Source organism: Aspergillus oryzae, chromosome 6 (assembly GCF_000184455.2).
Source record: "Aspergillus oryzae RIB40 DNA, chromosome 6".
In the NCBI taxonomy this organism is placed as follows: Eukaryota; Fungi; Ascomycota; class Eurotiomycetes; order Eurotiales; family Aspergillaceae; genus Aspergillus; species Aspergillus oryzae.
This window is the reverse complement of record NC_036440.1, coordinates 2,204,893-2,232,551: the sequence shown is the minus strand read 5'-3', so window position 1 is coordinate 2,232,551 and position 27,659 is coordinate 2,204,893. Positions and strand designations below refer to the sequence as shown.

Below are 27,659 nucleotides of genomic sequence, written 5' to 3'. Positions count from 1 at the left end.
GAGGGTGGGGAAAGGCGAAGCAACGGCGGGAGCCCCAAATTGCGTCTGTCCCGCCTGTCGTTGTGTGGATTTTAGACTCGGTAGATCTTGCCTCACTATACTCGTCCGCTGGGGAGGACCGTGTAGACCATTTACGCATCTCTGTCTGTGTGCACCAATTATGCAGGAAAGGAAGAAGGGGGTGAAGTTTGTGTAGGAGGGTGCGCTCGACGTAAACTAGGTACCAAGGTAGTCGTACTATTCCGCCGTTGTGCGCCAGGTTTGACTTAGTGCTTGTGCCAGAGATGTCCAGGGCCATCCATTCTCTGCTTCTGTCCTTCGAAGTAGGTCTAAAAGACACGTCTGCGCTAGTGGGTCACGTATCCATGAACCGCCTAGTGATGGGTTAGTATCGCATCTAGCGGCTAAACGGCGCATAACCCCTGAAGTGTTGAGTAGCAGCCTTCTAACAAAGGATGCCGCAACGCAATTGGATCTAGGGTCTGTGGAAAAGCACTTACAAGCAGACAGCGCATGGCAGGCCATAATGCGAACGGGAGGGTCATCGTCGGCTGAAAGGGCAATGCCTAAAACGATACTCAGGTTTCTCACGATATCATCCTATATGTAGTGTCAGTAATGTGCTTTCAATTGTTGATGTCCTAGAACAACCTCGATCATCTTGCTATCCTGATTAGGGCTAGTCGCGAAGTGCTGAATCCTCAACTCATACTCATGTATCAAAGCTTTGGCCATGCATATCTGTTGTGCTGCGGTAGCTACTTGAGTATTAGCTGGCAATGCAACCATATACAGGTTATGATATATCGAGAGCATACCGTGTGATGCGCTCGTAAACCATACAACAGGAAAGGGTCTCCCAAGGCTTGTGTTGGCAGGAGAGAAATGTAATGGTCGAAAACTATCCGGCCTTTGTATCTCCCAATCACAAATCTTCCTTTTCAGGACGTCCCAGACGACGGAACTCACGTGAACCGGGCTACTTGGTTCATAGCAGTAGTTAATAGTCTCGGCTAGCAGCCATAGAGCTCGATGAGCCCAATCCCGGTCTGTTTGGGCGCTACGGTATTCCCAAGCAAGACGTAGCCTTTCTTCGAAGGGGCCAATGGTCAAACGTAGAGGGCTTCGGGTTGCCAATGCAAACTGCACATCCTGCATAACAAAGGCCCAGAACGACGCCTCTGCAAGACCACCAGAAAACACGCAGTCGACGTGTGAGCTAATATACACTGAACCAGCCAAAAGGTGTCGTTGTAGGTCTTGCGACAGGGCACAAGCTGTGGAATTTGTCAGTAAACAATACGCTTCACTAAAGATTCAAATAATATTGACACACAGGAAAGTTGCTCAAAACAGCGTAGGATTACTGTTGAGGCGAGAAGTATCTCGATATTAATTTTAAAGTCGGTGTTTTCCACCACCGGCAGTAGAATTGCAATGCATTGCTCGTGGTATTGATCTGCAGCATTTGGCGGGACTGAGTTGTTCGTTTGAGAGAGGTGACGGGCGGCGGTAGCCAAGCAAGCATACAACAGGAGGGACGATGAAGGAGCCCGTTCGACCGCATCCACTGAGAAGTGCCTCTCATGGTCGCATACATCCATCTGTATAAATAGCAAACATTAGTGATGCTCCCGTTTCTAACTCGACAGAAGTGTTCAGCACCCATGCACCAATTGTTTTCCGGAAGTGTCGCAGGAGAAAAGCCTCATTTAGGTTGCCCAATTTCTGGTGATCTCCCATAATGTCCGCCGGCAGCAGGTTATTGATCGTGCCGTGGGGCAAATCAAGCGGTGATCGGGACAACTCTGGACCTCCCGGAGAAAGAGCAGGGGACAGGAGGGAAGATGTTGATGGTGGCAACGTCGACACCGAGGTTGATGATCGACTTTCAGATGCTTTCCTCAGGTACAATGAAGACGCTCCAGCTGGCACAACGTGGTAGTCAGCCGCTGTACGGTCTGTCTCGTCTTCAAAAGCAACTGTGGGGATGGTTAGTATGCCCATAATCCCACTACCTACAACATCGTCAAGGAGATACGACGCACCGTCAGGGGGTGTATTAACCCAGATCTGATCATCCGGAAATGCTAAGTCGCTTTCTCCATAACGAGGAGGCCCTTTAGGCCGCAATGAAGGGTTCTGGCCGTGCCGAAAAGTAACCTCCTCTGGTTTCAATGGTGCAGGAATGCACTGCCGGCCCGATCGTTGACAACGTAAGCACACGGCCCCAGTCTTGTCACCTAAAGGGTACTGTTAGGGTTTCGGAGTCGATAAAACATTCAATCAATATGGTTGAGATAGGTGAATGGTTACATTTGAGATGGCGCTGGCGACATGTAAGACTATAAGCAGGGCACAAGCGTTAGACAAGCGGCTGGCGCGGCGAAATGGAGCAAGATTGGTTGTCTTCGGACTCACCATCCCCTCATTACGATATACTTAAAGCTGTCTCTCGGCTAGAGATACCCGCAACATCCATGAATCAGCAGAGAGAACATCAATGCTGGGAAAAGTAACAGATACGAATCATATAAAGCGGGCATAAGAAGCGAGGAGAAGCAGTGGGAAAGGGCAGTGACACTAAGGTGAAGCTAAACGTGACCGCGTCAGTGACAAGTGGTCCGGAACAGTCTTAATTAATGTTAAACAGTTCAAGGCCCGACGCAAAGATGGTTCCTCTAGGGTGGAGGCGATGACCACCCTCCTAGGCCACAAGAAGGAGAGGATAATAGAAGGGAAGAGAAAGCTAGTGTAACAGATGACCGACAGACTGACTTAGGAAGAAGGTTGTCCTTGGCGCAAATACGGAGTAGATGTGGACATCGCTACAACTGCCGGTCCCTCCGATTACTCGTAAGTAGTATAGGTCGGAGACCCTGTGTATCAGCAACGCTGATGATAATCTGCAACGTGTCGATGATCGTCTCTGGATGGAATGTCCACAACAGACTCGGCTTCAAGAGAAAGAGCCGGGCCCCTCTAAGCCTTCAACCGGCGAAGTGCCTGGCAGTTGACACGCCCACCTCTGATCACTTCCAGAAGGAGAAGTCCGCAGATTTGAACAGGGAAAGCATGGCGTGCCGGAGAATTTCATTTAGGTTAATGAACAAGCGTTTCGGCATTTCAAACTGCAGTCCTTTCGCCTAGGGTCCATTCAATCTTCGACCCTTGGGGCTGGTGGTTGGAACGGTTATTCACGCTTAACTAAGTTGGGCGGATAGCCCCAGGCATCGTCCACCGGCCCATACCTATCATGACTACCTCAGACTTTCGGATAGTGTCCGTAGCCTCACCCATATCTCGCGGTGGAGCACGCGGTTTCCAGAATTGTTTAATTCATCCTTCAGCTTCCACGGAAAAAACACCCAGTGCCTCCAGCGGGCCTAGTTTCAAGACGTGGGTAAACCATCCATCTGAAGCTCACATGCATGGACCATAGCTTTTTTACTTTCTTTCTTTTTTTTTTCTCCCCCTTCCCCTTTTGACTTGTGGCGGCATTGAACCATGGCGACCTCATAGGCTTGACCCTGAGCGTTCGTAATTCGTGTTTCGGCCACTGGTTCATCCTCCGCATGGATTAACATCGGTGGGTTCGATTTTACGATCGGCGTAGGTTTGTCGATTATGTTGGACTCGCACAATGCAGTTGTTTCCCAACGTATTGTATTGTATGAAATTTGAGGGACCACTAGACAGGTTCATCGTTCGTACGCCATTGATGGGATGTGCCGCCTTGTGCGTAAGCTACTCCAAGGCCTCATAGCTAGTACGAGATAGGTGAACTCTATCGGAAATATTACTCATGCCAATGCTGAAATGACTTGTTGCCGTGGCCTGGACAAAGGAAATAGACCCTCTGTGTTGTTTGTATAGAAGTTGTTTGCTGCCGCCACATCGGCTAATTATTGGATGGTCAACATGAAGAGATCATGGTCGAGCCCTTATTCAAACAGACTAAGCCGACACACTAGGGACTGTACGAGTCAGCCAGGGAATGACGACCCACCGGGGAACAGTGCCCTTTTTGTTTCCCGTCCATCAGGCTTCGGCTTTCATGTATTGTTTGGGAATAGTACTAGTAATGTAGGGTCCAGAGGTTGGTACCAGGGTGAAGCGCTTGGGCGAATCATACTGACAGTTTGGCATTTTCCTGTCAATTGTGGCAGGGCTTTTCAACTCAAGATGAGTACCGGATAATCCCAAGGGCCCACCGGACGTGCTAATGGGCCATGTGTGTGGTGGGTGCCAAGAAGCAGTTTAAGGAAAAGTTGCCATTTCTTGGCGCGACAAGCCCTGCATACGCATCACGTGGGCGGCGCAGGATCATGTGCTGATCTACTCCGTAATTTAAGTTTTTACTTTTTAGTCATCGATCGTTATCTCATCCGGTTTCGAATCTTCAGTCAGGTGATCTTGGAGCTAGTATCAAAGAAGAAGGTCACGTTGAATTGCATCATCATCGACATGATCATCACGACCACCTGCTCTTATCAACAACTTCCATCTTTGCTGATCTGGACAACATTGGGTCTCTCAAAACGCTGTGTCGTGATCCTTCACCCATTTTTACCAGGGCATTTAACCTATTTTATCCTATCTTATCTTTTATGTCAGTCAGCTTGAACAGTGCTTAGTTTTTATTACTCTGGACCGGCCGCACACAAGGAGCATCATTCCTTACTTGATCTAGCAATTGACCTTTACGTAATACCATCTTCAAGAGGGAAGTCAGGCGAGGTATTTTCCTGACCGAACTCCTCGCTGTTATCCTTTCTGATTTTAGATAGAGTGTATCTAGTATGTCCCTACCACGAGTCTCCTATCTGGAGTCATGGGAACATAATCCAACCTCGATCCGCCGCCAAGGCCAATCGTCAGTACCCCATTCAGAAGATGGTGCGGCATATGAAGAACTCCCGGAAGAGTCGCTATCGTCATCATTTCCTTCAACTTTCAGCTTTCCGGTCACCAGGCAGCGCCTGAATTTCAACCCATATGCCGGACCAGGCTGGAATGAGGCATCGGTAGAGGATGCAGGAGACGAGCGTACCTCTCTCATGAGAGTACCTTCTCGGACACCTCGGCCTGGTGTCATAGAGGGAGAAGACAGTGTGACACAAAACGGTCTTGTGAAACAGCAGGAAGTGTCGCTTCCAGAGACAACCGGCGCGTTTGAAGTTGGTCGGGCAAAACGGATTTGTAAGCTAAAACCCCTCCCTTTGCCTCCAATTAACGCTAATCTCTCATAAAGTGCAGGTCGGTATTGCAGTAATCTACTGTTTTCTCGCTGCGGGCGTTGTCTTTGGTTTCGCGGCACTGAAGCCGGTGTTAATTCGAGAAGGCGTTTACCACAGTATGTGCTCGCAAGAGGAGCTAAATGAACGCCAAGATGTGTGCTATGCACAAGAACTTCGGTAAGTGCTCCACTAAATTGCTCTGCTCGAGTCGCAACTCACAGTATGCTTAGCCTCAACCTGATGTTCACCATAGCCGCCGTGGCGACCAACGTATCTGCCCTTCCAATCGGAACTATTCTAGACACGTACGGCCCGCGCGTGTGTGGTATAATAGGAAGCGGTTTCCTTTCTCTTGGCGCTATACTTTTTGGACTCTCAAGCAGCATTGGCTTCGACGGATACATCCCAGGATATCTTTTCTTGTCCTTGGGCGGGCCGTTCATATTCATTTCATCCTTCCATCTTTCGAACACATTCCCTACCCGCTCGGGGTCGATTCTGTCCATGCTCACAGGCGCATTTGATGCCTCCAGCGCACTGTTCTTAATTTTTCGTTTGGTCAACGAGAACACAAACGGCCGGTTTACAACCGGGAAATTCTTCCTAGCTTACCTCATTGTTCCAGTATTTATACTAGTCGCACAGCTTACCATCATGCCAGCAACGTCTTATAAAACCGCTGGAGAGCTGGTTCAGCAAGCAGAAGCCGAGATTTCCGCCGAAGCGAACGACAGGGTGGACGACGATATCTCAGATCGAAATGAAGGCGAACGGCAACGGAATGACCGTCGCGTTCAGCGCCAAGATATTGTCAACAAGATCCAGGACCTCCTCACAGACACAGGACCTGAACACACATCTAGAACTGAAGAACCAGTACTCAGAGCCAACGGAGGCGAACCAGATACCTCATCAGCAACAAAGCCCCAGAACACCACCGGCGGCGTCTGGGGTGCAATGCACGGCTGCTCGGCTCTACGACAAGTTCGATCCCCATGGTTCGTTCTCATCACACTTTTCACTGTCCTCCAGATGCTTCGAATCAACTACTTCGTGGCCTCAATGCGCCAGCAGTACGAATACCTGTTCGGGTCGCCTGAACAAGCCCGCAAGATCAACGAACTATTTGATTTCTTTCTTCCCCTTGGCGGTCTTGTTTCCGTGCCGTTCATTGGCGCTATCCTCGATAACGCAAGTACCCCCTTTGTGCTCCTCGTGCTCGTATCAACCGCAACCGTGATCGGTGTTCTCGGTTGCATTCCCCTTAGTATTGAAGCCGGATACACCAACATCGCCATCTTCGCCATATATCGCCCGTTCTACTACACCGCTGTGTCGGACTACGCAGCCAAGGTATTCGGCTTCCAGACATTCGGGAAGGTCTATGGGCTCATCATCTGTCTATCGGGTTTGGGTAATTTCGCACAAGCAGGTCTTGACGCCCTCACCTTTAAGGTATTTCACCGCAATCCAATTCCTGTAAATGCTATCCTCACTCTCGTGACCTGTTTGGTCGGCATCGGATTGGTTGGTTTCGTCTGGTGGAAAGCAGGGGCCATTTCCACCACAAAGCCAGAACTTGGGACCCTGGAGAACGGGGACGTCCAAGTTCCCAATGACCATGATGGTATCGCGTCTAGAGATTGGGAGCGGGAACCCTTGTTGTATCGGCCTCCGTCGAACGTGGCGAGGCATGCAGAGTCGCCGTCATACGGCATTTCAGGTCCATCATAGTATTCATTGGTTTGTAGCGTAGCGTGATTTGTTTTTTTGCTTTTCACGGTAGAGATATATATTACGTGTTACCTGCGAGGAGGATAAGCGGTCATTGTTGTGCTTCTGTATGTACTGCATTCGCTTGATCGAAATAATAGTATATTTGTATGTTATCGGACGTACTTCTCCTAATACAACATTAACTGAATTATATATAATCCACACATATCATACAAGACCAATGGTATCCCAGGTGTGCAAAGAATTGATCTAACCCAACTCGCAAAACCAGTACTCCTTCCGAAACCCGTAGTTGTCATAAGTCATAGCCCGCCTCAACTTTTGTGATGGGTGTAAGAAATGAGAAAATCAGGGGGAAGAGAGGATAAATGATGGAATGTATAACGAAGAAAACCAAGGGGAAATGCTAGCCGATAACACCTCCCCCAATCTAAATGCACTATTTGCCTAAAAACGTACTATATAAGAGACATCTGACGTGTTCAACTTGAGTTCGATGGACGAGCGGACAGTCTCTCGATTTCCAGCCAGAGGTTGTTGCCCGCATCGTCACAGGCTGCGTCGTACCAGGGTAGCAGCACGACGATTGCCCGAAGGTCTGCCCAGCAGGTAATGTGACTATCCCGTGCTGTTTGCATAAGCGTGGCCACATACCAGTCTCGATCTGCAGTGCCCTCAGCCGCAATGCCACCCAGGGCTAAAACCCATAATAGGGTAACCCGGGCTTGCGGTTGGTCCCAGACAGTCAGGCAGTCGGGAACTTCGAGGACACCCTTCAGAAGTCCAGAAAGTTTAGCCAGTGGGGTACTTTGTGGCGGTAGGGGGAAGACTACACCAGAACCATATATACAGCCCGCGAGACGGCAGGCTTCGTAGATGATCTCATGGCGTTGATGATAGCCACTGAAGCCAGGGAGTTGACTGGCAGCAGGGAGAGATAGCAAGGTGTATTGGACCAAATTACGCTGGTCCGCAAGCAGAGAGTAATCCGTTCTAATTTGGTTTCCCTTGAGATAAGCATCCACAATACTCATGTAAAGGTCCATAGCGTGGAAGACCTCCAGTATCTCTGTGGTCAAGCCGATCTGTCGGAGTCGGCCGTAATGGCGGTCTACATCGGCCATCGTATACCCGAGCATGTCTCGCAATGGAACCTTCTTCCGCTCCGCTCGAAGCGGAAAGAAAGGAAAGACCGGAGGCGTATGGTATGCACTCGAGGTCACGATATCCGACCTAGGACCGCCTGTCAGCTTGGAATCGGTATTTCAATCGCATGGAGCGTCTTACAGAGACACTACGGGAGCCAACCCGGGTAGGTCGATTGCTTCAAGGCCACCACGTAGGTTAATCATTGAGATCAGCCCTTGGACATGTACCAGGTTTGGCCGCAGACTGCCATAGACGTCAATCCATTGCAACCGCCGCATGGGTGCTGTGAACGGAATGTGCCGAAACTGTCGTTCTTCGCTAATATCTGTTGCATTATGTGCCATGCACATTACACTCAGAATGACCGCGTTACTGATCGCTCGGCCTGGCTTTTTCATTTCCTGATTGATCAGCTCGATGGTCTCCATTTCGCAGACTTTTAGAAGCTGCTGCTCTCGTTCCCGAAATGCGCCGTCCGGAATCCACCGGTTCAGCCACTGCACCCGTTGGTGCGAGAGTGAGCCGAACGTGATGGCTGTCATTAGAGTAGGCTCAGACATCATCAAGGGAAACCAATTCAAGGCCGAGACATCCGATCTACTGGCTCCGGGAGTAAGAGTAGGCCATAGCACGGACGTACCTACAGGTACCTGTTAACAATTGCTCTCCAGCCGTTAAAAGTGATCGCCAATGATGCTACATCTCCTACTTACAATATGCCTGGCATGCGTTGGCGATTTCTGGAGAATGACGCCAGGGGTAGGTCATAAAAGGATCGATGAAATTCGCACCAATGGTCTCGATATGCTCGATAGGGCCAGGGGGGCTGGTACTTTCTGGACTTGAGTCCTGTGAATCGTGGCCATAATCATATTCATTGTCGTACTGATTTACCATGCTGTCAAGATATAGCTGAGAAGTAGGGACAATGGACATTGTCGGCTGTGCATCCCAGGCACTAGTAGGGACGGTCTGTATAACTGTCAAGGAGTTGTGCGAAGAAGCTGATTCAGGCGAACAAGACGAGGCTGATGATCGAGAGGACAGCGAAGGTGGGTATATATTTAACATCGGCTCATCTCCATCGAGATCAACAGTGCGTGACGCATTCTCCCGAGGTGCATCACGGCTCGAATTCGCTTCGGATTCTATGGAGCGATCCTTGGTTTGGTGGGAAATCCATTTGCCTACATGGGCCCTAACCAAACGCTGTATCTTTAATCGCTCTCTCTCCGAGGACGGTCGAGCATTGACGAAATGAATGGCGTCCTTTTTGCGCCCAGCAGTGCCTTGGCTTGGAGGCATTTCCACCGTTTAATCGGACACAGCCCATCACATATATTAACTAGACTCTGTAATTAATCTGGGTGTCAAAACCAGCATTCTGCTGCCGACCAGTTGCACGGCGTGCCAGGTGCCCACTGCTGCTTTCAGTGAGCGTTTAGGGTAGTATATTAATCGTTGAGTTCAAGGTGTGGTCGGCGGGATCTGGTGATGGGGATGAGAGACAAATGCCGTAGTTAGGACAAGGGGAACGCGCAGTTAAGCGGCCTTGGTCATGGGCGACATGGTCGCCATTTAGTCCGAGCAGGGTAAAGGAAGATAGATAGTCACGACCCACGAGAAGGCAAGTGAGAGAGGAACGAGGAGATTATATTTCGTGGGGGAACACTGAGGCTGAGGACGGGATTAGGAACAATTAATTGATTAGCCAACGAACTAGCAGATAGTTATTATTATAGTGGGGAGGGAAGGGCAAAGGACAAAAGTCGGAGAAGAAAAAAGAGAGATCAGATCGACGCATGAAGAAAAGTGGGAGGCGCCTTTTTCAGCACTGCTCCCCCCCGTGACCCGCACCGGATCTTCGTCAGTGGTGTGTCGGTGGGTTCCGAGTCGATGAACCCATTCTTTTCTTCCTTTCTTCTCTCTCGTTTCTTGCTTTCCTTGGTTCCCTCTCTCATGGGTCAACTGGGTCAGTGACAGGAAGTCAGTTTAACTTCGGTCTGACAAGAGCTTTGTGGTTCCACCTATTTTGCCAATAATCCTTTATCGTTCTGGCTCTTCTCATTCCAGTCTCATGGTGGATCGACAATGTACCGTCACCTTTGCATTCGGAACATCTGCTAACGTGAATTTAGTTATTTATTATGATTAAGCTTCCATTTTTCATTTCATTTCCTTTTATCTCTTTTCTTTCAATCCCCCTTGAATATGATCTCTCACATTTTTAATTTCTTTTTCCATTTTTACTCCTATACTTGAACTATTTGATTGTCTCTCTTTTCCGGGGATGATCATCCCTTGCGCCCCATCGATTGCTGACTATTGGAATCCAAGCAATAGGCGTGCCTGGATATTTTTTGCGGGGGCCACTTACACCATGCAAGCGGCCAAGGTGACATCTCACAAAAAGCAGTGTGATACTCAGATATTGATTCGAACTGCATATGATCGCCTGCGACAATCACCGTGACGACATTGGCACCGAATGGCGTTGAATTGAGGCTACCCAACGAGGAAAGCTAGAGTTACACCACCATTTCAAGGATCCATCTCGTAGAATGATCGACATGCCTCCTACCAGTTCATGCGGCTTGGCTGATGGTTTCTCACTTTATCCCTATCCCAACCGCCACTCGCATATTACCGCTCATCACTAAAGCACTGTTTCACCGTAATCTACCCCATCCTGCCCCGGCCGCCTTCAGCGCTGTACTACCGACATCCACGGTTATGACAGGATGGCTATTGGTCTGCTCGTGAAGTTTTCCACAACATGCTTCTGAAGATCCTTTTGCGCATGTCAGTACCATTCGGTTGACAACACGAGGCGCCTCCCCTGCAGCCACACGCGGAGTCAGACCGTTAAGATCCAGCCAATCTAGCCAATCCAGCCTCCTACCATGAATTCTCGCGCGATGACGGAATTAACCCCGGCAATATGGGCAGGACCCGGGATCTCACCCGATACGGAACCGATAACTCGGAAATTCGACTTTCGCTGCCTAACCATCCCCCATCTCCGCGGCGGAGCGTAGTAGAGAACCAGCAGCGTCCTATAATTGCAGGCAACCCAGTCTACTTGCTGGCACGCCATCAAACCATCGACGGGCCTGGAATACCGGCGGACACTCCCCAACGTCCTTACAGAATGCCATCACGTCTGCCAACTATCACTAGATGATCCACACCTTCAGTATCCTTGCATGACGGGGCGTGCTGGGCAGAGATTGGACGGGTGGTCATCTCACTTTAACTCTCTTCCACTACAGAGTTGACATGGATGACCCACACTTCCTGCCATGCGTAAGATGTACCTTGCTTTTTCACCCCTGGTGGAACATTCCCTTAGCTACAAGCACGCGCGGCTCCAATCAACTCTCGCACGGAGAAGTACTCGATGAGTATCAAATCCCGGACGTCGATCAATACGTTGATCCTTTTTACACACATTCATGCGCCAGACACCGGCAGTACGTAGGTGTCTGTCGGGACTACGAGAAGCAGAAAGTCGGCCTGGATTATGCTTCTCATGGAGCTGCTTGTTAACCTCTAGTTCCCACATGACATCCTGTTTGTTCGCATGGAAGCATGATTTCGAGGAAGCGGTGTGTCTTGAACACGAGAAACTTTCTCACTGCCTTTGCGACCCATGCCAACCACTTGAATGAAACTATAACGGCTGTTATCAGGATTCATTCCGACAATGATATTCATAGAGGCAGGTACATAGTTAAAGTAGTTATGGAAATGTAATTCACAAAAAATAGGGTATTGGTACGTGTCTGCCAAGTATCTATGGTTCATTAGAGAGCCACCCATGGAATGGAGACGCCCACCCAATTAATGACACATAATGGTGTATCAATAAAGTTTCCCATGTATTGAGCGGCATTCGTCTAGACTCTTTCCTAATTATGTTCTATCGGGCGAGAAAATGATGTCACCAGCACTTATACTATAAGTGATAGGCGGCAAAAGCACTGACACCCTCGGTACGACCGAACCTGTCAAACCCGAAAGCTTGACTCAAAAATCCTAGAACCATTCAATGTAACCTCACCGAACCTAATTAGTCAAGTTCAATCAAAGTATACTTGCCGCTCTCCCCGGTCGCCGGATCCCGGTACTGTTCCAGTGCCTTCTCCACTGCTTCCATGTATCCGAGCACCTTCTCCTCCTGCCATCTTCTGCCGACGACCTGCACTGCTGTGGGGAGTCCGGCCATCTTTGCCGCGTCGTAGTGCTTCCAGGCGCCCTGTGCAATGGCATTGTTGGCGCCCAGGCCCTTGAGGATCTTCTTGTAGGGTGCTGTGAGTGCGTCCCGCTTAGCGTCGACGTGGGAGACGGGGAGCACACCAGCTGTGTAGTCGAGAAGGTTCCAGAGGAAGGTATAGCCGCAGGAGGAGACAGCATCGCGCATGGCCTTGTGCGGGAGGGCTGGGGTGGCATTGACGGGACAGAGGATGAAGTCGTACTGCTGGGGCTCGGCATCCCACCAGGCGTGCCAGGTAGCGCGGAATGACTCACGTTTGGCCACCAGCTTCCAGGTTTCGGCGGAGGACTTGGGGGAGAATGTGCGGATCAGGCTGGCCCATTTGAAGTCCCGTCTGATATACCGGACATAGAGGTAGTACAGGTAGCGGAGGGGACGGGGAAGGTTGCAGATGCGGGTGAGTTGGTCAGCGCCTGGGTCGGAGGGCTCGAAGTTGTACCGGTGGGAGTTGAATGTGACGCATCCGTCTGAGTTGAGGAGCTGAGAGGCAAGGTGGAGACCTGTGAAGGGGTCGGCGGTTGCTGGGGTTGTGATTTCGGAGACAGTGTGGCCGGCTGCGGTGAGAGCAGCGACGGTGGTAGAGAGCGCGCGTTCAATTGCTGGCGTTGGGGGCACGACTCCTGCGGATGGTTAGAGAGAGCAATTTAGCGGGAGGTAATGTGATCTTACCATCGTTGGCCATTAGTCCAATACGCAAGCTCTTACTCTTGGCTTCGGACTCCTCATCATCGCGCCAGGAAATGGGATGAACGGTATAGTCGTACTTCCAGGGTTTCATACTAACGATGGCCTTGGTGAAGTAGGTGAGATCGTTCAGGGTACGAGCCATAGGACTGAAAACACTTGGGACACCTTCTTGGCCGGCCATGCTGGTGTTGACTCCCACCTTGGGCCAACGACCAGTACTGCAGCGTAGGGAGTAGATACCGCTCCAGGCAGCGGGGACACGAACAGAGCCTGCGACGTCCGAGCCAATGCCGATACGGCCTCCTAGGGCGAGTAGCGCGCCTTCACCACCAGTCGAGCCTCCAGGGGAGTATTCTGGGACATGAGGGTTACGGCAGTGGCCCCAGAGCGCATTAGCAGACTCGAAGGACAAGAGAGTTACCGGTAGTGCCGTCTTTACATAGGGCACAGCACCTAGAAGAGGTAAGAGGATGTCTATCCATGTACAAGGTATGTGACACTAACCAGCGTCCTTCAATAGCTTCGCCATAGGGCCATCTTCGGTGTATGGCTTTTTAGCCAGCCGTGTGTAACCGAGACTGATATCGAACCCCTTGACTTGCACGGAGTCCTTCAATGAAACAGGCACACCCGCCAACGGGCCCTTGAGGTTGACTTCGGACTGTAGCCATGACTCGGCCTCGGGGAGAAGGAGCTCTGTTACACAGTTGGTCTTTTCCTGGGCCTTCACGGCTACCTTGCCGTATGTCTGGAGTACGTCGGCGGCCGAAAGCGAGGAGGATTGGACCTCCTGGACCAGCTCTTCAATGGGTTTGTTGATGACGGCCTTATCAAAGGTTGTGAAAGGAGCATGGTATGCTGCGGGGAGAGACGCGAAACGGGCGGCCCGTTCTCTTCTCTTGTAGTCCCTGTGGATTGTTAATTGGCTCTCCACCGACGAATGGGTAGCTATACACTATAGCTGCGCAAGGGAGTGGAGCGGAGTAGACAGTGGAAACTTACCGAACACTACGATATGTAAAATAGTCGAACGGTGGAAGCATCGTGAATAGTAGGCTTACCTGAGGAGAGTCCTACAGGAAAATTGAAGAATACCTTAGGAAGTCAGGAGAATGCGACACGAAGCGGAATGGGAGCTCTATTTATTGCGGGGGAACGACGTGCGGAGAGAACTGCGATCGGACCCGCTGATAAGCGCCGCCGGAGATGTGAGCCGTTAAGGCACTTCAAGCTCCATAAAGCTACTACGCACCTCCCATATGACACTTATTAGAGGAGACACTCATAGACTAGATTGCTATGCATTGTATGCTTCCTAATCTCATTATACACGATTGATATGGCTGCAAAAGCAGAGAAAAATAGCACTTGAGCGTCTGAAGCAGGACCTCACGTGACCGTTAATGTGCCGACTGCCGGATATCGAGTCAACCCGTTCAGGCAAGTCCATGCGGACAGGTACGACGAGACGAGCACATTGTAACTCTTCTTATCTCTCCTCTGTCGCAAGATGAAATATGATCCATAACATGACCTATAATTGGCTAGGCCCACACTGTTCACTCCACTCCATCGATTAACCTATGTCGAAGTGATGCCTGACCATATAGGCACCAAGGCTAGCGAAAGCGCATGCATACATCACATAGGCATTAGGAAACATACATTGGATCCAGCTAGATCATACATGTTCAGTGAGGAAAGCAAACAGGCTAAGGCGAAGTACTTGTGACATCATGGAATCGAAACATCCTGGGTATTTCCTATTAAGTCAGAACCTTCAACGCCTTCAAAGTCAAAAACCCGCCGATGAGACCTGCTCAATCATAACCCGAATCTCATTTTAGAGTTGCCGATTTCCAAGAGGTCGGCGAAATGAACGATAGTGTTGCGTTTTTGTGCCGTTTCCCTATCGCGTGGTCTGCAGTATCGCCATATCATTGAAGTTATCGTGGGTTGTCCGTTATAGACGACGCCCGCATATCCACATAGAACCGGGAACCGTATTAGGGGGCATGCACCAGACAATCCTGACACATATTCAAATTGATATACAGCCAGTGTCGGTCATCCTGGTGTGTTACGACTTGCGCAACCAGTTGTGAGAATGGAACCACCAAAAAACTACCACCACACCAGCCACCACTATAGCAAACGCTGCAAATATCAAGAAGCCACAACAGATCCATCGACGTCGTTTCTTGCGTTGCTTCAGAATCCAGTCATCCCTGGGTTCGGCTGTTAGTGAACATAATCTAGAAACCCGGACATCGTTTTCCCAAGCAGAAAGCCCGGAAATAGGGTCGGTCGGGCTTACGAGTAGATAACACCGCTTTTATTTTCCGTCTTTGAAGCTTTTGCTTCCTCATCTAGGTGGATGGCGCGTGAGAAGCGCCTCCAAAACGCCGGGTCTCGAACAAGAGCCATTCTGTGGGGTTTATTGTTTACGAGTTGGAAGACATAGGGACCGCTTCCAATCGGCCCTTGAGATAGGGTGTGTTGTTGTACTCGAGAGGTGTGGCTCTTGGGTGGTATGGGAGTCTTGTTGTAGATATCAAGTTGGTGGAGGGGATTGTTGCGTGCAGTGAATTCCGTTAAACACGGGTGTCTTGTGTCACCAACTCCGTCTCCCCCTTCTCCTCAGCGGCGGAGAGTAAATAAGAACAAAAATTAAGATAACCTGAACGAAGGGCTTGACAGAACAAAAAAACGGCTCTTTGTTCAATCAATCTTCGAGTAAGAAAGACATATCAGGCTGTCTCCCAGAAAGTAATGAGACTTGAGGAGCACCCAGACAAAGAAAGGGAGAAATGAAAAGGGGACACGGTGCGCACGCCCCAGCAACAGTGTTGTGCCCTCGGCCATATTTACTCATTCTTGCATCGGATTGAATGTAGCAGGTTGGGGCTTCGCATTCCAGGCCCAAGCCCACTGGAATGACAGGACCGGCCTCAGGCCCGCTGTGGAATCTCAGATCGGCGGCACACTAACCAATCACAACTCTCCGGCTTCAACAAGCATCCCCGTTGTTTGTCTATACCATACAACTCGACGGGGTGGTCTGGAACTAGTTTCAGCAATTTCGGATTTTAGCGACTTTTTCGGTGACCTGATAGTCAGCTATCAGGTAGATCACCTAACCGTCCCGTAGACTAGAAGACGTTAATTAATATAGAAGTTTCTCAGACGGGTGGTTGAAACCCCCTTCAATTAGAACTGAAGAGATTAAACTCAGGTTCTTACCGACTCTCCGAGGATTGATTTGCACGAAGTACGGATTTCGAGACTTCTGTACAAGCGAGATCTCAAGGAATGCGCCTCATCGATCAAAAGGTCTATTCAATGGCTGGTAGTAACTTAGACGGAGTAAGTAGGCATCTTCGCAGCACACTTGCATGCCAAGTCTTCTTCTCCCTTTACCACGTGCAACTGGCTCAGGTCATCTCAGCATAATAAACATTCATAGGACTAAATGTATGCCCGAGCTGTTTTGCATTTTCCGTAGAACTGTGGCGGGATGATGTGGTTTCCTTCCTTATTGAGTTCGAACACTCGAGTCATGGAATCAAGCTCAAAGTTTCTTTAATTCAGAAAACCATACTTATGTAATTTATTTTTAAACGAAGAATGCTCTCCTGATCAGGCAGGAGACAAGATGTACATAGTGTACATAGCATATCTTATCATTACCGCCATGTGTCAACTGAAAGCCGTGGTATGAAAATCATCATAACAAAATAAATAAACATAACAAATAACTTAGAAAGGGGAATTAGAAGAAAAGAAAATTCGATAAAGCTACACGTGGAGCTTCATATCATTATAACAAAGAACTAGGTGTAATAAAGTTGTACAAGGACAAAAGTTAAGAAGTGGTAGTCTGTAATGGCTACACAACCTTGAGATATATACATTTTGTTGTAGAGAGGATACTTGCAATATTTACAACTTGTAAGTTGTACTGGATACGCTCGAGAGGCTAAATTAATGAAGCTCAAATCCTATTCGCAAACAAAGTGTCTTCTTAGGATTTTCTTGATATTTTTTTTTGTTATTTTTCTAGGGATTAGACAAGGTGTTTGGAGCGAATACTGAGGTAGGGAAGATCCGTGCACTGCACCTGACTGGTGGCTTTGTTGGCCATAGTCCTCAGGCACATGCGGGGTTTTGTTTGTTCACCTGCTCAGGCACCCAGGCACTCAGGGCATATCCCTGCCATGAAATGGGACCAAAAGGGTTTCCTGCAGGTAAACTGCTGCATCTTGCAACCTTCCATCCGTCAGGTTCCATTTTCGTCTACCTCCTGATTCGTCTTTCCCTCGTAAATGAGGCGGATCGGGCTGACCGCCTGCCAGCAAAACAGCATCATCATTTGGGCTCCCCCACAGTGGAGTGATGACGATGGGTGCCTAACCGCCGAGTGTGTGGCCTGTTACTCCATGACTGGATACACTCATCGATCGCTGCAGTATTACTCTGCCCACCTTTCCAGCTTTATTCGTCTTGTCACTCCGGCTTCATTAATGCAACGATCGCGGTCGCTGCTTTCAAATGTCTTCACCGCGGCCCAGACTCTTGCCCGGCCATGTCCTCCGTCCACAATGAGGGCGCCGATTTTTGGGGAGTGTTGATTAACCCCGACAAGAGCCCCACCCCGTTACTCGAACAACTGTGCTTGGGGATTGCGCAGGTAATGGTGAGTGGAAAGAGAGTTCCTCGCGTTCGCGGGAGGTGACACAATGACCCAAATGCTGAACTTTGTTAGACTTCCTTCGACGAGTTCGCGACAACGGACCTGACCCCCGATCGCCTGGCAGCGTTTTACCGAAAGGTCGGCGGTAACTACGACGTCCTATTCCTCGAAACGAGGCCTTCTGCTCTTTCGTTCATATACCAGCGCCTAGGATGTTTCCACAGCATTCAGCCTACCAACGATCCCTACAAACCACCCTCTATCCCCGCTTTGCAGCCAAATGGCTTTGTGCGATGGCAAACAATTCAGCTTCTTCTCGACCCCGACGAGCACTCGAGATGGTTACAGAATGCTGTTGATTTGTGGGACATTAAGACTCCCAATGGTAGAACTTTCCCTAAGATGATCCCTAGAGGGGCTTTCCCAGCGGAACCCGATCCGGAGATGGTACAGTGGCATGAAGAAGTCAGCCGACGGTTCGAGCTTGACTACTGGAAGAAGAATATCCTGCGCTCCTCCCCTCCTAATTTCGCTCCTTACCATTCATACTTCAGCCAGAAGGATGTACCGACCCACAAAGAAGATGAACCACCTCGAAGTCAGCGCCGAACAACCCCTCACCGTCAAGAGCCTACTACCGCAAGTGAACGTCGAAACCCCCATAAACACCGTCAACGACGAAACGACGACAAGCCTTCCTCCACTACTCGCAGGGTACAATCTACATACTTTCCGCGACAATCGGAAAACTTCGATACCGGGTATACGTCTCGACCATCATCTCCACCGTTGCGGGCGAAAGAGTCCACCAAGTCGCGTACGCGCGAGCGCCCACAGGCTTATGGGCGATCTGTGAGTCCCGGAGCAGTACCAGGGTACGGAGCGTCAGATGCATCTTCCGAAGACTCGGGATCAGCAGCACCACAGCCTCCCAGGTCAGATCGATACAGCTACCATCGCAATCTATCACCACCGCGAGTGTCCCATACGCGTCGTCACTCGCACGAAGCATACGCCCGCCGACCTCGAAAGGAATTATCTCCCGATCCTCACCAACACCCCACATACCCCGATACATCTCACTCCAATCCAGGAAGATTATACGACTCCGATGGGGCGCGAAGAGTGCGCCACGCCAAAGCATATAACGATGAACCGCTCCAGCACAGAGCATCAGGCGTTGGATTCCGCGATCGCGTCGTTAGCGACCCGCCGCCCACTTTTCCACCTGGCCGCGAAGTGCCCGTATTCACCCGCATGCATTCTCGTTACGCCGGCACTGGCGATACCTACATCGTCCATCCCCATCCAGACCTCGAGCCAATGAGCGACCGACGTAATAGCTATCACCGACCCACTAATGCAAACCTCACCTCAAATGGAAATAGTACCTGTACGCCCGAGCGCGCACGCTACATCGACCCTCGGAACCCTAGGTGGGCGGCACCCGTCCAGAGTTCTTCAAAGAGAGGGGTGCTAGCTCAACCGACAGACGCCGAATATCCTCGAGGCAGGAGAACGGCCATGTATGATCGCTAAAAAGGTACAAAATCGAACATCGCACAGCAACAGTAATGATATGTGTTTTATTTGATTAAGTAAAGGCTTATCAAATACTGACAGTCCTACTAACGACAGCTTAACGACTAACACTAGTCGAACTACTACTTGAGCAAGGCTGACTGAGGCTTGCAATCCTGACATCAAAAGTCTGGGATTTGACGCTAAGTTGGTCCGGCTTAATTTAACGAATTATGATTGATGATGATGATGCATGGAACCTTGAATGGATGTGACTAGGGGCAGGCTATCTCGGTGATTACATTGTGTCTTTTTTTTGGGGGGGGCTGTTTTTGCATTTTTCAAGCATGACTTGCGTGAACTTTGGATATCACGATTCATGATTACGACTTACGACAGACTAGAGATTAGAATCTCCCCACTTTTCAATCAACGGAATGCATTAATGCATTAATGAATCATATATGATTCCTAGCGCCTATGCTACATCTATCTACAATCATAATCCGACTTCATTAACCTCATACCGTCCATATCCTCCATACATGAGTATTAAGCATTAAGCCGTAAAGTTGGCATTCTGAAACGTAAATCCATAATCCTCAAAGACAGCACACTTCCTCGAGAGACCGGGATTATCAATCCAAGAGGGCGGCATACCCAACAAACTGACATTCCGCTGCTCAGGCCGATACTCAGGCACCCGGTACCCGTTCGTCACGAAAATATCATATGTAGACGCATAGGCGGGGCCACGGACCTGCAAGAAGGCCTGGTCCGGGTTCGGGTTACGGGTGCGGAAGAAGGAGCCGAAGACATCGTTGAGCAGCTGCGAATGGAGGATATCATCCTGGTCGTAGTAGGGGTCTACGTTGCGAGTCTTGCTGTTGAGGGTTCCCCAGACGGGGAGCACGTCTGAGGCGTGGCAGCTGGCGTTATAGTTGTTGTTTGGAGAGCAGACCTCAGGCACGGAGACGTTGGTCTGGATGTGGCCTCTTGTGAGCTCGACTTCGTAGAGCTGGGGAAAGACACGGTCGCCGCCTTTGCGGAGGAGGTAGGACTGTGCACAGCTCCATTCGCTGTGGGTGAGGGCATCTGCGGCGACGTTGCGCGTGCTGTCTGGGTCGGACATGTTGATGGGGAAGGCGTTGGAGCTGATGAGCGATTCAGCCAGTTTGGCGGGGAAGGCGGCCGTGAACAACGTGTTGAGCGCCGTTTGGCTTGCGCCGAGGGCGGGCACAGATTGGGCAACGTAGAGGGAGGCTTCGTCGGTGACCGTTGTGAACATGGTCGGGACACGGTTGGGAAGGCGTTCGCTTGCGAGGAGTTTGTCGAATTGATCGTCGATTACCCCGCCGCGAGGGTCGACTATGGGCATGAGCGGCTCGATGGCAGCGAGTAGCTGGCTGACATGGAGATAGTCCGAGGCGAGAGTCTTAACCCAAGCGGCCTGTGCCTGTTGAAATTCTGTGGTGTTGCTTATGAATTTGGTTGCTGGGACGGATCGCAGGCAGGATAGGAGCTCCTTCTCGGATGTGGTTTGATTGCAGCCCACAGCCTTGGATAGTTCTGGCACAATGGCGTCTGCGTAGACATCGCGCGTGAACCAGGGCAAGTCTACCGGTGCTGATTGAGCGATGGCTCCGGAGAAAAGACCTCGGGCGGCGGTTGAGGAGAGCAGTGCGACAACGCTCTGCCCGCCGGCGGACTGGCCGAAGATGGTGACCTGGGATGGATCTCCACCGAAGGCTGCGATATGCCTGTTGACCCATTTCAGTGCGAGGATCTGGTCTCTTGTGCCGTAGTTTCCGGTTGTGAGGTTACCAGTTGTCAACCAGCCCAGTGCTCCTACTCGATAGTTGACAGTAACAACCACGACATCGTTCCGACTGGCGAAGTTTCCGCCGTCGTAGTCGATCATAGACGCGCTGCCACTGACGAATGCACCGCCGTAGAAATACACGGCGACAGGCTTGCGGGTTGAGTTATCGGATGAACCCGCAGGCAAGATGGGTGTAAAGACATTGAGGTAGAGACAGTCTTCGGAAATGCCTCCATTCCCCAGCGTACCAAACGCCGACTGGGCTTGAACACAGCTATCGCCCACTTTGGTCGCATCGCGTTTCTTAGGGCCAGAGAAAGGTTTTGGAGGTGCGAAGCGCAACTCTTTCACCGGGGCATCTGCGAAAGGAACACCAAGAAACCGAAACGATCGTGCGTCGCGATAGCCAGTCAGGGTGTAGTTCTCCGCTTTGACGATGATCTTGGACGAGTCGATGGCAGTTCTATCTTTGTCGGTGCTTGGCGGCACACTAGATGTGCAAATTACGGGGAGCTTGGAGCTGCAAGATGCTGATACCAACCGCTTTTGTCCTTGAGAATATGCTTGACACTCTTTTGATGAATCACCAGTGGCTACCCAGAAACGGCTATCGGAATGAATATCTCCTGAAAAAACGAGGTAGGCAAGCTGGTAGTCTATCTCAGTGCGCTCAGACTGAGAGGCGGACCCGAGTGGGTAGAGGCTCTCCCCAATAGCAGCGCAGCGCGCTTGCGCCTCTGTGTTAGACAATTCGTCGTATACGAGTACTGCTGCAGTTCCATTGTTCTCAGGGCCGAGGTTGTTGTAGTTCAATGCGCGCAGAGGCCCTAGCGAGCTCGTACTTGGAGGACCTGTAGCGGTCGGAGCTGCCAGCGATGGCGAGCAGAGAAGTAGGAAACCGGCGAGAGTCTGCAACTGCATCTTGTCTCGGAATGAGCCCAAGGCAACAATGCGCAGATCTCAGAGTTCTTGAGTGATTCCTCTTGGAAGTGACAGTTGAGGCGGGAAGATTAACCAGTATTTATACGTATTGCCCGGAACAATCGGAACCAAAAGGATCAGGAAACAACGGGCACAAGCTCGTGCTGTTTACTAGCAGCGACCTCATGATAGGTGAACTGGGGAAGGAGGAAAGGATTAGTAGCCAGTGACATACCGAGCTCCAGCTGGAGACAGTTACTAACAGGGTTGCAGCACATTGGTTCCAATAGCGGTGCTTCTTGTCATGGAGAGCCTTAGCGAGATGACCAATACGAAGGCCTGGCTCGGCAGAAAACTCCCAATAGATAATTAAGCCAAGAGGCACTAGATACAAAGATCTCCACATCAAACCTGGAGTAAAAGGTGGAGGTCGGCATTCACCGTCATCGCCGAGGCTTTTCAGGCCGCATCTCTCAAGGTTCGCCCCATCGGGGATAGTTCCATGTGATCCAACCCTAGCCCTGTGCCCTATACCTTTCAAATTTGTCAGTCCTTTACTCTCGATAGAGCAAAAACCCAAAATTGTCTATGCTCTAGCTTTACTGCGCCTTGGGTGTACAGTCCGGGTGTATCACAACTAAAATTGAGCCCCAGGAAGCATTATATAGCCGATAAGAACATAATTGTGACGGCTACCCTCAAGTCCTAACCAACTGATCCCTTTCTCTGTTTATACAGCAAGCAGTAGATGAGATTGCCAAGGCTTCTGAGAGGGTAATGGCTAACTACTGGGTTAGTGTTCCTGTTGCGACATATATACTTGACCCACTTCTCGGAGTCCGCTTTATACCACGTACTCAACAACCTCAAACGATATACTATCCCCTGTTACTCAAAGATAGGCTTAAATATGGGAACGATGGATCATCGTCCCCTCAATCGCAAAGAGAAGCGCTCTAATCCTTGGGATTACACGTTGAGTGAGGATCAGCCTTCGGCTAGCCCACAATCGCGGCCCTCTTCCCCAGGCACCCACCTTCCTAATCGGGTAACATGTATACCCTTATATTTTTTAGAGAACAACAGAATGACATCGGAGACCCAGATAGTGCAGTGGTAGTCGTCCTGGCCCAACGATGGCTACAGCACGCCAGGAGCGCTCTGTTCGATTCCGTCCCTTGACGTCCTTTCCCAGGCCAGGGAAAGCGCGAGGAGAGGATCGTGGTAATAAAATCCCTGGGCCCGGGGATTTTCCCTAGAACACCTGCTGAAATTCCCACGCTTTAATCGTTGAGGCGGAGTGATAGGTTTTTTGGAGTTTTGCTCCTCTCTCAATGATTCTTTTCACTTTATCTCTCCCAGTATAGTCAAACACTGCTGGAGCCCTTCATCTTCATCTTCAGTGTCTCTATTCTCGGCTATCCCTACGGTAATCACTCTATGTAAACGGGTGTCTACTTCTGGCTCCTTCTCTCAAATGGCTGCTCACTCCAGCATTTTGCAATGATTACCTCACCAGACTCATCATCCTTCCAATGTTGATGCTTTTCAGTCCCCCATATACTTCTTTACAAACCACATGACCGCAGATGTTGCTTACTACACCTGTCTCTATATCACTGCGTACAATGGCGACCACATTTACTTGATCAGTGGACATTTGCCAACTGATGTATGTATGTACTTCCTTTGATGACTATTGTTTTCTTGTCTCATATGACAATGACTTCAATCACATCAATCACTTCAAATACAAGAGAACAAAGCAACACAGACAGCTCTCAGCATAAGAATAGAATACAACGGATAACATCAGTCAGACAAGCCCCACTAACTCTGAAGCTAGTCAGTCATCTTTATATCAGGTAGTTCTCACCCCACTCCAGCATTCATGAATACGCGACATGGTCTAACCTTATAGTCCATCTTACAACAGCGATGGCATCCTATCTTAGACCTTTCAATTGGCGATAATCAACTCCCCTAACGACAGAATATTCAAACACCTAACAAGGCTCAAATGACGCGATCGACTCTTCATTGAAGTATCTCAAGATCCAAAAATCTCCACGTCTTATTGGCGGGTAGGTGGCATGCTAACAACTTCTATCGTATGTACTTAGGTAGATGTTCCCGACTCGACGGCGACATCTTTCGTCAGAAGTACCTTGGATTTTGGTTGGGAATGGCAGCCATGCGAGGAACTGACCAGCTTGGAATATAACACGAGCGTTGATTATAAGATAGCCGGTCAGATCTAAGACGAGTTGTTTACAGGGATCTTGCCTGGTGAACGTGCATCGTGGTTGACATGTGGCACAGAAGAATACCGATTGCGCTACAAATCCTGTTCGGTGGTGATATCTTGCATCACCTCCTTATCGGTGTTGAGGATGCTTACATGGTACGGTTCTATCACAATACTAGTAGTCTAGTGTGTTGAAGTAGTGCGGGTGACTTGGTGACGAGTTTATTCATGCAAGATGCAGTAGGTAAGGTTACCAATAGCATGCTCAAATTTGGGATCTGTCGTGATCGGAGCAAAAAAGAAATATATCAACTATGTTAGCCGTCGGACAAGGTTGAAATGATGCATCCCGGAAGGGGAATCCAAAAGGATTGAATCAATGTTGATAACCACGGGAAACGAAAATGGTCCCTGCGCCGCACGAACCCAATGACCACTCAGCAATCACGCCTTTGGTGCTAAGCAGCCACGTCACGGGTACTTCCTCCGAACCGAACCCCGATGCTTAAACTCAAAAGATTCCAAGATGTTGCATTCAACAGGATGATGGGGAGTAGACGTCATTTGATTTGCTGACAAGTCGTTGATAAGTTCTGCCAGAAAACGCATGGTCAGAGTCAGAGTCAGCACAGTCAGAGAGTGAATTGTGGTAGAGACAAAAGACTAGAACGTTCGGTAGCCTCGAGCCTCGGCGATCGCAGGGTAACATTCAATTGAACCGCCACTCCGAGGCGTGATGACAGACTAGAATAATACGGGGTAAGGCGCCCGGTATGTCGTCATCCACCTGTTTGCGGGGACATTTTTTCGGGCCAGAACATCCGCACTGCCGAATGCTGACACTCAGTATAAGTATTATCTTCACGCCCCGAAGGGAACTTTTCTGAACTTGATTTTGCGAGGCGATTGTTACGAAATGATACTGCGTTGGAGTTTCACGACACTCACGGCCCCATTCGTTCGCTAGTTGCGCCCGGATGCCGCACCCGCTATGAAAGACCCTAGAGGCGCCGTGCGTATCGTGGAAGTAGGACCGCGGGACGGCCTACAGAACATCAAAGACCATGTGCCAACGTCAGTAAAAATCGAGTTGATTCGACGACTCCGCGGAACGGGTCTGCGAACCATCGAGTTGACGTCGATAGTCTCCCCTCGAGCGGTTCCACAGTTATCGGACTGTCGAGATGTGCTGCGCACGGAAGTTATCAAGTCACTGAGGGAGGAACCTAATATCCGTCTTCCGGTATTAGTTCCTAATATGAAGGGTCTGGATATAGCACTCGAATATGATGTAAAGGAGGTTGCGGTCTTTATCAGCGCCACAGAAGGGTTTAGTAAGGCCAACATCAACTGCACTGTGCAGGAGGGTTTAGAAAGAGCGAGGAATATTGCAGAGAAGGCTACCAGCTGTGGCCTGACTGTCAGGGGGTAAGTTTATGTCGCTGAGTGCATGGGTCGCCGTGGCTGACATTTTGTGAAGATATGTATCGTGTATATTTTCCGACCCTTTTGACGGCCCGACTGCGCCATCCGCAGTGCTTCGCTGCGTGAGGGAGCTGCTCGAGATGGGATGCTATGAGGTTAGCCTTGGGGATACACTAGGTGTCGGCTGCCCCGATAAAGTAAGAAGTCTTTTGACGTATCTGGAGGAACATGACGTCTCTCTCGAGCTGCTGGCGGGCCATTTCCACGATACATACGGTCAAGCTGTAGCCAACACCTGGGAAGCATATAACTGTGGTCTTCGTGTGTTTGATAGTAGTATCAGCGGCTTGGGAGGTTGCCCTTATGCACCGGGCGCCAAGGGAAATGTTGCCACGGAAGACCTAGTATACATGTTTCACAATGCGGGTATTGACACCGGCCTTGATATGCTCAAGCTGGTCGAAACTGGCCTGTGGATATCCACAAGATTGTCAAGAGAGAATGCAAGCCGGGCTGGAATAGCGCTCGCGAATACCCACGGACTGGTGTGTCCACCGCGCCATACGGAACACGCACCGACCAAGGCAGCAACTTGGACCCCAGTGAACACCAAGGGCAGACTATTGACATATCGCTCGGGCGGCAATTTTAAGATTGTACTCAATCGGCCGAAAAGGGGCAACACGTTGACGCAGAAGATGGTCGCGGACCTTATAGCTATTTTCGCAAATTGCAATAAGGACCCTTCCCTCTTGAACATTATCATCACCGCAACCGGGGGATACTTCTGCATGGGCGTGGAGATTGGGAAGAGTATGCCATTCATTGCTCAAGGTGCTTCAAGAAATCCTCAGGCAAAACATCTCGCTGCCTTGCTGGAATTGATGAAACGTTCACCCAAAACGACAGTTGCATGCGTAAATGGTCACGCTTTCGGTGGCGGTGTCGATTTAGCGCTTGCTTGTGACGTCAGGATTAGCCTCAGGGCAGCGACATTGACATTCACCGAAGCGACATTTGAACAAGCGAAGAATGCTAACTCAAGGTGGAAGAGCGCTTTTATACGCAACGCAGTTTTCTCCACTCATTCCACCACAGCGGAAAAACTAAACTCACTAGGGCTGGTATCTGAAATTGTGGAAGACCAGGGACAACTACGGGCCGGCCTGGATGATTTGCTCATGCGACTGAACAACTCTAGGCCTGCTAAACCACGTGGGTCCAGGGAGTTTGCATGGTCGACGAGGGCGGGATGGGATGCACAAGCTCATACTCTTGATACGACTTTCTTCAAAATGATGAAGCTTGAGGTCGGTCAAGGCGACATGAAAGCATCCTACAGCGGACGTAAAGAGGATTTGAAACGTGCGTTGAGGAGCGTTTGGGGACAAGGTCGACGACGGAGAGAGGGAAAGGGCATATGAGGATCTGATCGCTATGGTGCATGGTGTGGATCTATCTCATAGATCATTAGAAAATGACCCGGAAGCATGGTTGTGACTTCTGCTACTCACAGGAGAGCAGATGAGAAAGATGTACTATAGAAGAAGTCATGAAACGACTTTGTATGCCAAATTAATGTTAGTGTTTATTTTCGTGCCAGCCATAGCTTCTTATCTCAGTGCCTGCCTGTGGTATCCGTGTACCATTAATACTAGTACTAAAATACCCCCGCAGATAAGCGAAAGATGTAGCCGCCTAGAGGTGCGCTATGCCTATACGGATTATGTGTCGCTGTGCCGTTTACTCAAATCTCACATCTGCCCTCTTCTCCGCACAGGAAAAGCACTACCACCTAACCGACAGTTCAACGTACCATCATGACCATACGACAGCATCCCTCCCCCTTTACGCTGGAGTTTGACTCCCTAGTACAGAGGCAGTTGGAAAAATGGAAGGTACCCGGCATTACGATTTCTGTGGTTCACGGCTCGAGCACT

The 27,659-nt window shown here is 49.9% G+C and overlaps 6 protein-coding genes across 6 annotated transcripts; 3 read left to right on the top strand and 3 right to left on the bottom strand.

Moving 5' to 3' along the window:
- Positions 1–4,896: 4,896 nt before the first annotated feature.
- AO090038000535 (putative MFS transporter Fmp42) lies at positions 4,897–7,678 on the top strand (the record flags this gene model as incomplete). Its single annotated transcript, XM_023238245.1, has 4 exons — positions 4,897–4,936; positions 5,255–5,417; positions 5,471–6,767; positions 7,574–7,678. 4 exons carry the CDS (start codon positions 4,897–4,899, stop codon positions 7,676–7,678), a joined length of 1,605 nt encoding a protein of 534 aa, XP_023093177.1.
- A 582-nt stretch (positions 7,679–8,260) lies between these two features.
- AO090038000536 (uncharacterized protein) lies at positions 8,261–9,062 on the bottom strand (the record flags this gene model as incomplete). Its single annotated transcript, XM_001825389.3, has 2 exons — positions 8,261–8,766; positions 8,840–9,062. 2 exons carry the CDS (start codon positions 9,060–9,062, stop codon positions 8,261–8,263), a joined length of 729 nt encoding a protein of 242 aa, XP_001825441.3.
- Positions 9,063–12,198: 3,136 nt separating this feature from the next.
- Positions 12,199–14,132, bottom strand: AO090038000537 (putative acetamidase; the record flags this gene model as incomplete). Its single annotated transcript, XM_001825390.3, has 4 exons — positions 12,199–13,022; positions 13,072–13,542; positions 13,594–13,997; positions 14,092–14,132. 4 exons carry the CDS (start codon positions 14,130–14,132, stop codon positions 12,199–12,201), a joined length of 1,740 nt encoding a protein of 579 aa, XP_001825442.1.
- A 3,542-nt stretch (positions 14,133–17,674) lies between these two features.
- Positions 17,675–19,109, top strand: AO090038000539 (uncharacterized protein; the record flags this gene model as incomplete). Its single annotated transcript, XM_023238244.1, has 3 exons — positions 17,675–17,785; positions 17,855–18,657; positions 18,710–19,109. The coding sequence occupies 3 exons, from the start codon at positions 17,675–17,677 to the stop codon at positions 19,107–19,109; spliced, it is 1,314 nt and encodes a 437-aa protein (XP_023093178.1).
- Positions 19,110–19,862: 753 nt separating this feature from the next.
- Positions 19,863–22,046, bottom strand: AO090038000540 (putative cholinesterase; the record flags this gene model as incomplete). The annotated part of the gene is made up of 1 exon (XM_001825392.1): positions 19,863–22,046. The coding sequence occupies one exon, from the start codon at positions 22,044–22,046 to the stop codon at positions 19,863–19,865; it is 2,184 nt and encodes a 727-aa protein (XP_001825444.1).
- A 1,579-nt stretch (positions 22,047–23,625) lies between these two features.
- AO090038000541 (hydroxymethylglutaryl-CoA lyase) lies at positions 23,626–26,929 on the top strand (the record flags this gene model as incomplete). The annotated part of the gene is made up of 4 exons (XM_023238243.1): positions 23,626–23,718; positions 25,262–25,722; positions 25,775–26,264; positions 26,921–26,929. 4 exons carry the CDS (start codon positions 23,626–23,628, stop codon positions 26,927–26,929), a joined length of 1,053 nt encoding a protein of 350 aa, XP_023093179.1.
- Positions 26,930–27,659: the final 730 nt, after the last annotated feature.